The 13,013-nt window shown below is 51.5% G+C and overlaps 6 protein-coding genes across 6 annotated transcripts; 3 read left to right on the top strand and 3 right to left on the bottom strand.

Annotated features, from left to right (window-relative positions):
- Positions 1-696: 696 nt before the first annotated feature.
- Positions 697-1,994, bottom strand: COCCADRAFT_89306 (uncharacterized protein; the record flags this gene model as incomplete). The annotated part of the gene is made up of 3 exons (XM_007711553.1): positions 697-1,460; positions 1,512-1,798; positions 1,849-1,994. 3 exons carry the CDS (start codon positions 1,992-1,994, stop codon positions 697-699), a joined length of 1,197 nt encoding a protein of 398 aa, XP_007709743.1.
- A 257-nt stretch (positions 1,995-2,251) lies between these two features.
- Positions 2,252-3,505, top strand: COCCADRAFT_34602 (uncharacterized protein; the record flags this gene model as incomplete). The annotated part of the gene is made up of 2 exons (XM_007711521.1): positions 2,252-2,525; positions 2,586-3,505. 2 exons carry the CDS (start codon positions 2,252-2,254, stop codon positions 3,503-3,505), a joined length of 1,194 nt encoding a protein of 397 aa, XP_007709711.1.
- Positions 3,506-3,910: 405 nt separating this feature from the next.
- Positions 3,911-4,594, bottom strand: COCCADRAFT_24171 (uncharacterized protein; the record flags this gene model as incomplete). Its single annotated transcript, XM_007711499.1, has 2 exons — positions 3,911-4,144; positions 4,199-4,594. 2 exons carry the CDS (start codon positions 4,592-4,594, stop codon positions 3,911-3,913), a joined length of 630 nt encoding a protein of 209 aa, XP_007709689.1.
- A 484-nt stretch (positions 4,595-5,078) lies between these two features.
- Positions 5,079-8,815, top strand: COCCADRAFT_89375 (uncharacterized protein; the record flags this gene model as incomplete). The annotated part of the gene is made up of 5 exons (XM_007711552.1): positions 5,079-5,287; positions 5,334-6,798; positions 6,847-7,119; positions 7,496-7,626; positions 7,681-8,815. 5 exons carry the CDS (start codon positions 5,079-5,081, stop codon positions 8,813-8,815), a joined length of 3,213 nt encoding a protein of 1,070 aa, XP_007709742.1.
- Positions 8,816-9,703: 888 nt separating this feature from the next.
- On the bottom strand, positions 9,704-9,907 carry COCCADRAFT_72634 (uncharacterized protein; the record flags this gene model as incomplete). Its single annotated transcript, XM_007711551.1, has 1 exon — positions 9,704-9,907. A coding segment is annotated over one exon (204 nt), but the record flags the coding sequence as incomplete, so codon positions are not given.
- Positions 9,908-11,958: 2,051 nt separating this feature from the next.
- Positions 11,959-12,639, top strand: COCCADRAFT_34598 (uncharacterized protein; the record flags this gene model as incomplete). The annotated part of the gene is made up of 2 exons (XM_007711520.1): positions 11,959-12,012; positions 12,085-12,639. The coding sequence occupies 2 exons, from the start codon at positions 11,959-11,961 to the stop codon at positions 12,637-12,639; spliced, it is 609 nt and encodes a 202-aa protein (XP_007709710.1).
- Between the last annotated feature and the right edge of the window lie 374 nt (positions 12,640-13,013).

Below are 13,013 nucleotides of genomic sequence, written 5' to 3'. Positions count from 1 at the left end.
GCATTGTTAGATAATATGTAAGACTTGGAGATGAAAATTGGTCATGGACTTGATGGTACGTTGGCTCAACAAAGCTTAAGAGGTATGATGATGATGTAAAAGAGCATCCTATTACTCATTGAATAAAGGGGTTTGGGATGGACAGGGTAATGTTTCGTATGGCTGCGCAGATATTTCCTACATATAATTCCCATTGACTTGAAGTAATTTTATGGGTCTGATTGACTTCGTAGGGCGAGAATGACGGCGAGAAACGAATTGTAAGCAACAATGTGAAGTAAACATTGATACAAAAGCAAGGTGTACACTGCAGAGAAGAGAAAGCAACAGCAACAGCAACAGTATTTAGAAACAAGCAACACAGATGACCTTACCAAAGAGAGAAATAAATCACGAGAGATGGGCATACATAATATGACAATATACCTACTATTGTACCATGCTTGCTAGTAGTATACACAACAAAATTCAACACAAGGAAAAAAACAAAAACAAACACACATCAAGCATAAACATCTCATTTCATGTCTACACAAGCAGATAATCTACTCGCCCATGATACCGCTCATAAACGCTATTACGCCAAAACAGACACCACCCATGCAAGGATATCGAATATCTAGCGCTCAAATCCCTCCCTAACCCAGTGACGCCCAGTAACAATGCACACGCACACAACCAACCAGGGAAGCGCGCTCAAGACCCGCCCTTTGGAGCCTGGTAATGCTCGACATAGTTCCAAGGGACTGCCGTCATTTGGACGTAGCGGCCTTGCTTGGGGTCGTACACGGCGCTCACGTTGAGCGTCAAGCGCGCGCGGTCACCGTAGATTTCTATGAGAGCTCGTACAATGAATGCGCCGCGGGGAGGTTGCAGTACAATGGGCTTGTATGTTTTGGCAAAGTCGGCACGGAATTGAGTCAGGTCTAGCGTCATGCTTTTTGGGTCGGGGAGGTCGAAACCTATGCTTGCGGGGCCGTCGACGGGGGCCGGTGAGGGTGAGGCACCCGGTCGCTGGGTATCATTTGCAGAGGCCGAAAAGGGGTTTGGGGCTATGCTCGTGGATTCGCCCGTGGACTGACGGTTTGTGGAGATGCGTTGGAAGAGTTCCTGGACGGTTTCTGATTTTGATTCTTGGTCCCAGCCCATGTAGATTTTAAACGTCTTCCATGCCTTTTCTGCCTTTCTTGTCGTGTCTTTGTACAAAGCATCTGTGGCTTCTTTCGGATACAATACTCTCTCCAGGCGCCGGTGGTGGGCGTCTTCAACTGGGCGTGTCGCCTTGCGCCATTCCAGATTTTCAGTGAGCTCGATGCCTGGGCGTTCGTACTCTATTGGTGGGCCATTCGGGAACTGGATTTCCACCCATGACATGCCCTTTGAGGTATCAACCTTGCCAACGCGAGATGTGAACACTGCCTTCTTCTGGGCATTATTGCGCACTATGCTTATCAACTCCGCTATGGTGTTGTTAGTGACGAGTGATCACTCCTTCACCAAGTCCTACTTACTACGTATCTTAGTCGCTCTTTCACGGTTGGTGGCTATCTCCTTGAACGTCTTCCACTCTGCATCTGAGCCTTTATAGAATGTCCTTGGCCGTGGTCGCGAGAAGCCCGTGGGTATGAATAGAATGGCGTCATCGTCCTCTTCTTCTTCATCGTCTTTCTCAGAGCCAGCCACTTCCCACCCGTCTTGTCTGCCTTGTTCTTGTACCTCTTCAACCTCGACTTCTAGGCCCAAGTACTGGACAAGGCCGTAGGCTGCGGCAGTGACGGCGACTGTGCCAACGAGACGTCTGCAAAGTGAATCAGCATGTGGCGGGAGTGGACTTGTGAGAATGCTCACGTCTTGCTAAAGAAAGGCCGGCGTATACGCACTCGCTGGATTATGATGCTGTCGTGGCCATGGCGGGCGGCCGATCGCACTATGTGAGAATGAGGGACCCTGTTCAAGAGGGAGAAGTTGCGCCGAAGCATCAGTGGCCTGGACATGGCAAGCAGAGATTATGGGAGAAGTGAGTGACAAGAAGCGACATGAAGGCGCAATGTAGACTCAAAAAATGCAGGTCAAGTTTGCTGGACAAAGAATAGAGTGCATGTTGTGGACAAATGGTGCTCTGGCTATAGGCGTGGGCGATAGGCTCGGAGGCGTCCAAGGCAAGTTCCGAGATCTGGGTCTCAGCTTCCCCGGCGACTGCATCATCGCCGCCGCAGCATCGAATCTCTCCAACCCCAACCCATCACCCACGATGAAGCTATCCGGGGCCTTTTTCGCCTCATCACTATCCTGCGCCGTGCTTGCAGCTCGGCCAACCGTCAGCCCAGAGACTGCGCGTCTTATCATCGCCCAGCGCCTGGGCCTGTCGCGATTCCACTCACTCGAGCATGCAGATGCTGACACCATTCACCACATCAACACGTACGGAGGAAAGCGACAGCCGCTGTTTGGAGCAGATGCTACAGACGTCTCCAAGGCGCATCTGCTAGTCTGGGCAGAGGATGCCGACCAAGATGAACCAACAGGTGGGCAGAGGCAACGGCCAACACGGCCACGGAGAGCTGCCGGCTAACTCGAGCTTGCAGTCATCATCAACGACGGATCAGATCGCACACTAGACTTTTCTATATCCGGCGCGCCCTCTGCATCTGACAACGACCGCCTCATCCACGACTTTATAGTGCAGGCCGAGTCGCTGCCAGAACACCCAGACCCCCAGCAGCGAACATACAAGTCCAACTTTGAGATTGAATCGGCGCTTCCCCCAAAGACCAAGTCAAAGGCCTACAATGGCTACCTCAACATGTGGCGCATCGACGAGAGCTCCAAGATGACGACCGAGGAGCTCGCCCAGGTGCTGAGCAACGTCAACAAAAAGGCAGAGGAGGCTGGTTTCTCCACAACCATAGTCATGATGCCGCGCTCGTCCAAGTCCAAGTCCAAGCGTGCTGCCAACCCCTGGGGCACCTACGATGTCCCTGCCATGGAGGCGCGTCGCCAAAACCCGGAAGCCGTTCTCTCCGCCATCCCCTCGACTTCAAAGGTTCCAGTTCTTGAAGATTTCCCTACCATCGCCCAGGCCGACAGCAGCGAGGACAAGAAGGGACCCGTGCGCGGCATCCTCCCCGTCTGCTTCAAGTCGCTAGACGCTTGCCAAAGCCAGACTCACAACTGCTCCAGCCATGGCGAGTGCACGCTCCTCCACAAGGGCCGCGGATCTGGATCCAACCAGGAGACGGTCGACTGCTACGGATGTGCCTGCAAAGCTACAGTTGAGCATGTGGGCGAGGACAAGGGCATGGAATCAAAGAAGAAGGTGACTTACTGGGGAGGCCCCGCCTGCCAGAAGAAGGACATCTCTGTTCAGTTCTGGCTGTTTGTCGGCAGTGGTGTCATTCTGGCATTCCTCGTCTCTGCCGGTATTGGCATGCTTTACTCAATGGGTGCTGAGGAGCTTCCCAGCGTCATTGGTGCCGGTGTTAGCGGACCCACCGCGAGGAAGTAGAAAACTGGAGTGTAAGAGATGAAGTGTACGGAATGAAGTTAGTAAGGAATGAAGTGTAAGAGACGGAGGTGTAAGTCGACGAGGATGAATACAGAGCAAGAGGGGGCGGCAGAGCTGTACAAGTTTTGGCTTTTATACATGGTGTATCAGAACCATTGGTTAGGATGGCAGAGCGTAGTAGCATGTACTCTATGGGATCATTGGCGTTTGGTAGTAGTGCAATCAACATTTGAGCAAGCTAAAAAACATGGTATTCGCGCCTATGACGCCGTTGTGTGCAATCCTCTAAACAATGCGCCACCCGAATGCTGGAAAACGCCAAAAGCCTCATCCCTCATCCCCACTGTCCCTAGAAATGTACTCGAATTAGGGCTTGAAGTAAGTATACCGTGACGTGCAAGGCACTCAATTCTTGCTCTTCTCCACCATTACACCATCCTCCTCGCTCTTCGCCTTCTCGTCATCCAACTCCTTCATGAACTCTGACTGGATGCCAGCCCGGCGGTTCTCCCACCACTCCTTCTCAGCGGGGGCTTTTGCCTCAATTTCAGCCAGACGCTCGCGGATGTGGTTGTTCTGGGCCATTTCAGAAGCGGATTGGAAGATGGTCTGGCCCCAGTTTGGTGCGAATGCATTGGCCTGTAGATTGTCAGTTTACATGCGGCATGTCGCAAATGCATTGCGCAAACTCACCTCGTTGACAACGTCTCTGAGCTCTTCTTCTATTTCCTTCTCAGCGCGCTGGAACCTCTGCCACAAATCATCGCCCACACTACCCCTCTGCAACAGGACCTGGAGCGCCTGCTTCGCATTCCTAATCTGGACAATTCGGTGGATATCTTCCGTTGCCCGGCGCAGCAGGGCGGCCTTTAGGATGCTGTCTGGCACTTTGGGGTCTTCCATGTGCAGAAGGGAGAGGTAGACATTGCGCTGGAGGTGGGTGGGGAACCAGGGTTCGAGAGACGCAGCGTTGGCAGCCTTGCGTTTGCGATATAGGTTTGTGAAGACACCGAAAGAGCCAGCCAGTATACCAATGTAGGCAAAGGGCACAGTGAGCATAAGCCAGTCGACGGCGTCAAAGGGCCACATTTTGGATCGTGGGCGTCAGGTGAGGGCCACAGGAATTACTATCGATGATGTAGAGAAGTGTCTGGTTGGCGGGACACGTCGCAGGCGACGGCAAATGTTTGTGCAAAAGTGCTAAAGGAGCGGTGGTGTCCTCAGAAGTGAGATCCAGTTGGGGAGGAGGGTGAAGGCGAGGTAGTCGTGGAATGCGCTCGCCGTATGGTCAGTTATCGATAGAATATCTGGCCAGTTCGCAACTCGGCAAAGGGCCGGGTGGTTTCGCGCTACAACCAGCATATGCGCTAACGTCGCGCGCGTCATTCTGCCGCCTTCGACGCCCTCCTAGTCACTTTGTGTGTAATCAGTCTACAACCACAGTTCATTACTCCCCGACCCTGTCCCTATCCACACCTCTCTTACCTTCTACAACCTCTTCTAATTTTATTGCTTCACTCGTTCCACTCCCCAACGCATTTGTCCCGCCCGCCAAAACGGATAGTGTCCCGCCATGATACTCAGGTTCGTTAGCAAAGAGGGCCAATTCAGATTGACGGTACAGCCCGAGGATACTTTCCCAGACATTCTCCCACAAATCGCCGAGAAGCTCCCCAAGAATGTCGATCTCGAAAGCCTCAGTGTCAGCAACCGCCCGCAGGGTGGCGATGCGAGGAAATTCGTAGATCTCAAAGGTGTGAGCTTCAAGCAAGTGAACCTGTCGTAAGTAGCTTGGCCAAGCTTGATATCGCCGCTCACGCCTCCTCAGGAACGGTGCACAACTCTTCCTCGCTTTTGAAGAGCAATCTACACCATCGAATGGCCATGCTGCAATTGCCTCTGGCGGCGCGCGACTAAATGGCAAGCCCGTCCAACCCTCCGAAACTGCCTCTGTGCCCCTCGATGGCCCCACGCAAATTATAAAGAAGCCATGGGAAGTGGTCAGACAGTCTCCACTTGACGATCGGCTCGACAGGCAAGATGGCAAGATTCCCCGCAAACGCGACGCCCGCATGTGTACCCACGGGCCTAAGGGCATGTGCGACTACTGCATGCCGTTGGAGCCCTACTCGCCCGAGTACCTTGCCGAAAAGAAGATCAAGCATCTTTCTTTCCACTCGTACCTCCGCAAGGTCAACTCGGCAAAGAACCGACCAGAGCTCGGAAGTTCTTACATCCCGCCTCTGACTGAACCCTACTACCGCGTACGACCCGACTGTCCATCGGGACACAAGCCATTCCCAGAGGGTATCTGTACAAAGTGCATGCCCAGCGCCATCTCGCTCAAACCACAAGAATATCGCATGGTGGACCACGTCGAGTTTGCATCTATACAGGTTGTCGACGATTTGATCAACTTCTGGAGGCAAACTGGTTGTCAACGACTGGGTTTCTTATATGGCAGATATGAGGAGTACACTGAGGTGCCACTAGGGACAAAGGCTGTGGTTGAGACCATCTACGAGCCTCCGCAGATCAATGAAGTAGACGGGATATCGTTGGGTGACTGGGATAACGAGCAGGTTATTGACGACATCGCCGCACAGTGCGGGCTGCAACGAGTCGGTGTCATCTTTACTGATCTTCTCGACGCCGACAAGGGCGATGGCTCCGTCATCTGCAAGCGACACATAGACTCCTACTATCTGTCTTCACTTGAGGTTTGCTTCTCGGCACGGTATCAGGCAAAGTATCCTCGGCCGTCAAAATGGAGCGATACCGGTCGACATGGATCTAACTTTGTAACATGTGTTATTAGCGGTGACGACCAAGGTCAGATTGGCATCTCATCTTATCAGGTATCAAACGATGCTGTTGAGATGGTGCGCGCCGACATCATCGAGCCTTCGGCGGAACCCAAGGTTATGCTTGTTCAGTCTGAAGAAGACAACGAGGCGCTCAACCGCACGCGATATATCCCTGAAGTCTTCTACCGAAAGATCAATGAACATGGCGCAAATGTACAAGAAATTGCTAAACCTGACTTTCCAGTTGAGTATCTGCTTCTTACACTTACTCATGGTTTCCCCACTCAGCCAAACCCTCTTTTTACCGGTGGCAAGTTTCCAATTGAAAACCGCGAAGCCATGGGCGAAATGCCCGAGATCACGCATCTTAGCAAGGCTCTCAATGCCAAGGCAAATGGCCTTGCTCTCAACACTGCCAGTGGCCTGAAGGCGATTTCGAACTTTCACATGCTCTGCTTCATCCACAACCTGGGCATCCTATCAAAGGTATATTGTCTCCTGATTTCAGCCAGTGTTTACTAATTCGGTAAAAAGGACGAAGAATCGCTTCTGTTCAAGGTTGCATCGACGCACGATACCTCAGAAGGCTCAGCACTCCAGCACACGCCAGGCTGGGCAACTCTTCTAACCATTCTCAAAGAAAGTGGTGAGCGCCCCCCGAAACGTTCTTATCAGTCTCCCTCTCCCTCTCAACCGGCCAGGAGGGGGGCTGCAGCACCTCTTCCCCTGGAGCACCAGCGTACAATGCGACAGCCCTCCTATGGCTCAGATTCCGATTCAGTACAATTGGCTAAGCGGGTCAAGGGGGTTAGGCTGAATGGGAAGTAGATTAGATATTTCTAGTCTGACTCCTGAGGCGTGACCCTTAACACCATAGGTACGAATTTCGACCGATGATGGGCAGCGCAGCAGAGCGCCAGTTACGATGGCATATGGATTTGATGAACGAATGGATGACGCCAAGATGAGCGTGGCATGCATGAGATAAGCAGCGAGCTGGAATGTTCAGCTTTAGATCCAATAATTCAAGAAATGTTCTGATCTTCCACACGACATGATATTCTATATGCAGTGATGGTGACGTGATTGGTGAGCCGCCGCACGGTTGGCAATAACGTGCTTTCGCGAGTTCGCGTCGACGCGTCGCACTTTAGCTTTCCAACTTCGCCCAACTTCAACGCAGCCACCACAAGTCACAATGGCTGACTTCTTCAACATTAAGGCCCGGCAACAGGCCGCTGCGCAGGCGAGTTCTTCAAAAGCCCCTACAACAAAGCAAGAGCCAAATCGCTTGCAACCATGGGTAGAGAAATAGTACACACCCCCACGTATCAACCAACTGGGACTCAAGGCTAACAACCATTGCAGCCGACCCAAGACGCTGTCCGAAGTCACAGCCCAGGACAACACTATCCAAGTCCTCTCCCGCACAATGCAGTCCTCCAACCTACCCCACATGCTATTCTACGGCCCCCCAGGAACAGGAAAAACCTCGACTATCCTCGCCCTTGCCAAAGAACTCTACGGGCCCGAACTCATGAAGTCGCGTGTGCTGGAACTAAACGCATCTGACGAGCGCGGTATCAGCATTGTACGACAAAAAGTCAAAGACTTTGCCCGCCAACAACTTAGCGTAGCACCAACATACAACGTCATGGTAGAAGACAAGAGCGGGACAGGAGAAGGAGGCATGGTACGATACCGAGACAAGTACCCATGCCCACCCTTCAAAATCATCGTCCTCGACGAGGCAGACAGCATGACGCAAGATGCGCAATCCGCGCTCCGCCGCACAATGGAAACATACAGCCGCATGACGCGCTTCTGCCTTGTCTGCAACTACGTCACCCGCATCATCGACCCCCTCGCCTCCCGCTGCTCCAAATTCCGCTTCAAGAGTCTCGACCAGGGCAATGCCGTCAAGCGCGTCAGCGACATTGCTGCGCTCGAGAGCGTGCGGCTGGACGACGGTGTAGCAGAGGAATTGGTGCGTGTAGCGGACGGTGATTTACGAAAGGCAATCACATTCTTGCAGTCTGCTGCGCGGCTTGTCGGCGCTATACAATCTCAAGGCGGCGGCAGCAAAAAGGGAAAGAAACGTACGGCGGTCCCGGAAGATGACGAGATGGACATCGATTCTGGCAGCACAGCGACACCGTCTGTATCACTCCCTACCATCGCCGAAATCGCAGGCGTCTTACCCCCTGAGACCCTCTCTACTTTCACATCTGCCCTCTTCCCCAAGTCTTCAGCACAAAAAACGATACGGTATAATGAGATTGCCAAGGTCGTCGAGAACATGGTGGCGGAGGGGTGGAGCGCAGCGCAGACGGTGGGGCAGTTGTACGAGCAGATTATGTTTGATGAGAGGGTGGAGGATGTGAAGAAGGTGCGGCTTGCGGTAGTGTTTAGTGAGACGGATAAAAGACTTGTGGATGGAAGTGATGAGCATCTGGCTGTGCTGGATTTAGGCGTCAGGGTCGCGGGGGTGTTATGTTTGTGAGAGGCAATATGATGACTACATGGAAAGCATAAAGTGTGGAAATGAAGAAAAAAAACTTGATTCATGGTAATCATGATGCAGATGGATATCTCCGCTGGGGTATTTCAATATACACACGCTTTGAAAAGAAAAGAAACTGATCCTTCGCTCCCTCGCTCCCCACCTCCTCTTTGTGAACGGACTTCTCATTTCATTCATAGCATCACGGGCCAACCTTCAAGGCTTCCCCTGACACACTTTCTCCATACACTTGCTGCAAGTACTAAAAAAAGGAAGAAGAAACAAGAAGAAGAAGAGAAAAGACATTATGCTATATTAACTTCGCCTACCACACGCGTGTCAACACGCCATAACGACGTCTGTCGCTCACTTCAACCCTCTAAGCAAATACACAGAATCCCAGCGCAACACTGACGTACGCCACAGCAGCCAGAAGACCCGTATGCACGGTATTTCTTAGGCCAGCGGAGAAGAGCGCAGACGGGGTTGGCGAGGCAGATGGCGCACTGACTGAGGTGCTGCTGTTGGAAGAGGGAGAAGGGAAAGCTGAGACGGTGGGGGAGAAAAGGGGTGTTATTGCTGTCGAGGTGGGTGGGGGAGATGACTGTAGTGCGTTAGTTCGTTGCCAAAGAACCGTAGCAAAAAGGGGAGGAGGATAGTAGTGGATAGTAGTAGACTTGAAAGAAGTATATATTTTGTACTTACCGATGAAACCTGCACAGAGGCAGATGTAACCGCAGCCGCAGACACAACCGCAGACGACGTCTCGCTCGCCAGACTGCTTGTCAAAACCGGGGTCGAAGTTGGCGTCGGCGTCGGCGTGGGTGTCGAAGACGCTTGACTGGCAACCTCACTGCTAGTACTAATGCTACTACTCGTACTCTCCACAGACGAAGTAGTAGTTGCAGGGTAAAACTGAGGCAACAGGCTCTTGACGTCATCAGGCAGATTCTTATACCAATCTGGTTCAGAAGTACCCGTCGGCATGGGAATGCTGGTGCCGGATGGTATGGCGGTCTTGAGCACTGACAGTATGGAGAGCTGTGTGGGGTTCATGTCGGCAGGGTCTATGGCACGGTCCAGAAGCATGTTGGCGCCGTTGTTGTCCTCGGGTAAGTGTATTCGAGATGCCATGGCTGTGGTGCCGACGAAGAAGAGTGTTGTGAGTCTCATTTTGCCTAGTGCTTGTCGGTGTTTGTTTATTTGGTGTATGTAGATGTTGGGTATCGTGGAAAGAGTGAGATGGGCTGCGCTGCCTGCAGAGTTATGTGGTAAATCGAGAGGTGAACCTAATGAGCGGTTTGGTGCAAAGGACCGGATATCACAGAACAGCTACTGAAATGTTGTTGGTGAGATGTGGTGGGCGAACCGGGGGGTTTTAATAAGCAAGCAAACGGCCAGCGCGACCAAAAGGATGAAGTGAACGAGAGGCTGGCCGACTTGATGGGTCTGTGCAGATGCTTTTGATCGCCCTAGGATCTCTGCTCGAAGAAAAATTCGTCTGGTTCGTGGATAGTATCGTGAGATGAAGGCTGCGGATGGACCGAGAGAATATCCGCGCCAATTATTGTGTGTCCTGCACACCGTACCTCAGATCCAATTTCCAGTCGCGCAAAAACAGGAGTCGTAAATTGTGAACCTGCCTGGAGGAGGTACAACGTCGAGGATTTATGAAGTGGTGATTGGAATATGCACAAGTACACGTTCCCGGTATGTGTAACGCTGTGAGATGATCGTACGCAGTAATGGTGTGGTATAAGTTTGTGCGCGCCGCCAATGAGTAAAGAGTGATGAGACTTTGCGTGACAAATTCTGCAATCTGGATGCTTGAGTGTGCAACCAAAGACACTTGGTGCTAAAAAATCAGTCGGCGCTTATTCTGACAGGTGTTTGCGCATGAATGTAAAAGCGAAGGATTGCAGGGAGTCAAGGGTAAAGTAAAGCGAAAACCACAACCAAAACACTCCCATGTGCGGATGCTACAGATATTATGTATCTCTTTCGGCCGTAGAACCATGGCACAGCCTATAGATATCATAAACATTCCGCGTCGCAGCCTTAGCGTTGAACGAGGGAAACGTGCCGTGCTCATATTCTTCTCCCCGCGTTCACGACGCGGCAAGTCATGGTTGGCGTAACGGGTTTGCGCTACGGCACACCAAACCTGCGGCCGTTGAAACAGGACGGAGGTTTCGGGATATTCTGGCCAATCCAAACACTTTGTGCCTGAGAAGATATGCGCTTTTTGAGGGAAATTACATAGACCCTGAAAGTAGTAGCGCCATCATGATGAGGAGAAAGGTTTTCCAGTCTTCTGTTTGAGATTCAATGGTCATGGTGATGGATGAACAGGCACCCAAAAACGACAATTTTTGAAACCAGTTGGGATGCCACTGCATGTCTTTTCTATAATTGGATCATCGTAGGATAGTCTTTAGTTTACTGTCTGCGTCCTTGTGAAGGCGCTCGTTTGTCCGAATGTGTGTACGACTAGAGCCACACCGAGGTATTCCGCTTCGTCACAGACGGGAGTGCGACAATAAGTTTTTGAATGGCCGGAAGGACTTCAGTTTCGGAATGGCGGAGAAGGCCTCTGTAAAATGGGCCTGGGTTCTCGGATTCGTCGCATTCTGCGTTGAGACTGTATGCCTTGCTTCACCGCTTTCCGACGCACTCATTCCCAAGCCATCGTCGCTTTGTTTTTCCGCCCATCTTCTATCGTCCGCTGAGCCATCGGGGTGCTTTGAAAATGGCTTTGTTCATGTATCTGCTTACATATTTCCGGTGTGATTGGTATGAGACTGGCAATTTTAGTGTTTCACGAGGGGTACTATCCTGAAGGGGATAACGCCGAAGGGGGTAAACCTCGGTAGGCAGTACGACAAGGCTTACACATGCTTTTGGGATGAATGTGACAGCGTACCTTTGCGGAGTAATGGAGATGCACGCCTAAATGGCTGTCCTCGAAAATTGTGGTGTTTAAGCGGGGTTGTGGCAGTATACGGTAAGGATACCGACGACGGCTACCCCTCAAATGACATGCAGCTTCTTGCGTCGATAACTCAACAGAGTTAAACATAAAACATCAACCTTTCGCACTTTTGAAGAACCTGTAAAGTCAGCAAAACATTGTACCAGCAAATATGGCGTCTCCCGCGAACATTAATATCAAGAACCTCGTTGGACGATGGACTATGGTAAGACTAAAGCGAATTCCATGGTTACCAAATAAGCAATGCTTCAACAGATCCTCTAACGTGATCTCGCAGAACAAGTCCGAGTCCGATGCCTTCGATCCAGTTCTCTCCCTCCAGGGCATTGGTTGGCTCACACGAAAGGCCATTGGGGCAGCAACCCTGACTCAATACTTGTACCAAAGCACCGTCGATGGTTCAGACGGTGTGCCTACCACGCACATTAAAGTGGACCAGTTCCTCACTGGTGGCCTCAAGGGATCGCCAGAAAACCGAACCCTGGACTGGGCCTACCGCGAGCACAGCGACTTGATCTTCGGCGTCATCAAAGGCCGTTCCCGCTACTCTACCCTCCAGAAATTCCAGGAAGAGTCCAAGGAAACAGGTGCGACGGATGAAGATATCAAGTACCTGATTGAGGGGTGGTTGAATGAAAGCCAAGAAGGGGATGTCATAGAAAGCTTTACGTCCAGTGCGGCCAACAAGTGGATTTTATGGAACGTTTGGGGCTTCGCTGAATCTGGCGGAAAGAGGAAGCTGGTAAAGAAGTTTGCTGTTAGGAACACTGACACGGGTGCGGATGTAAGGGTGAGATTGGTTTACGACTACCTTGGTCCCTTGGAGGAGTAGCTCGCATAGAGTATGGACCAGGAATCAACTGGTCTTAATTGAGCCTATCCATTGAATACTAAAGTTTTCTTTTTTCTCCGCTGTGACTGTGTTTGGATCTCCAATCTGGTAGTCATGTCCCTCGAGTCCACAATTGTCGCACAGCATGTATTGCCCATGGTCGTGCGACTCTGTACAACGTTAGGATACAACTCAACGTTTTGGTCAGATCCTCGTACAGTAAGGCTCATGTATGGACTCACACATATTTTCTTGTGCTTTGCGCCTGATTGAGATGCAGTGACGTAGCGCATGTCGCTCATGTCAGGCTTAAATACGCAGTAGACTTGCTACTGCAGGGACCACAAAACCCGCAACACCTCTGGACTCGTCCT

The sequence above is a fragment of the Bipolaris zeicola genome (assembly GCF_000523435.1).
Source record: "Bipolaris zeicola 26-R-13 unplaced genomic scaffold scaffold_30, whole genome shotgun sequence".
In the NCBI taxonomy this organism is placed as follows: Eukaryota; Fungi; Ascomycota; class Dothideomycetes; order Pleosporales; family Pleosporaceae; genus Bipolaris; species Bipolaris zeicola.
Note: the sequence above shows the minus strand (reverse complement) of the source record. Positions and strands in the feature narration are given on the sequence as shown.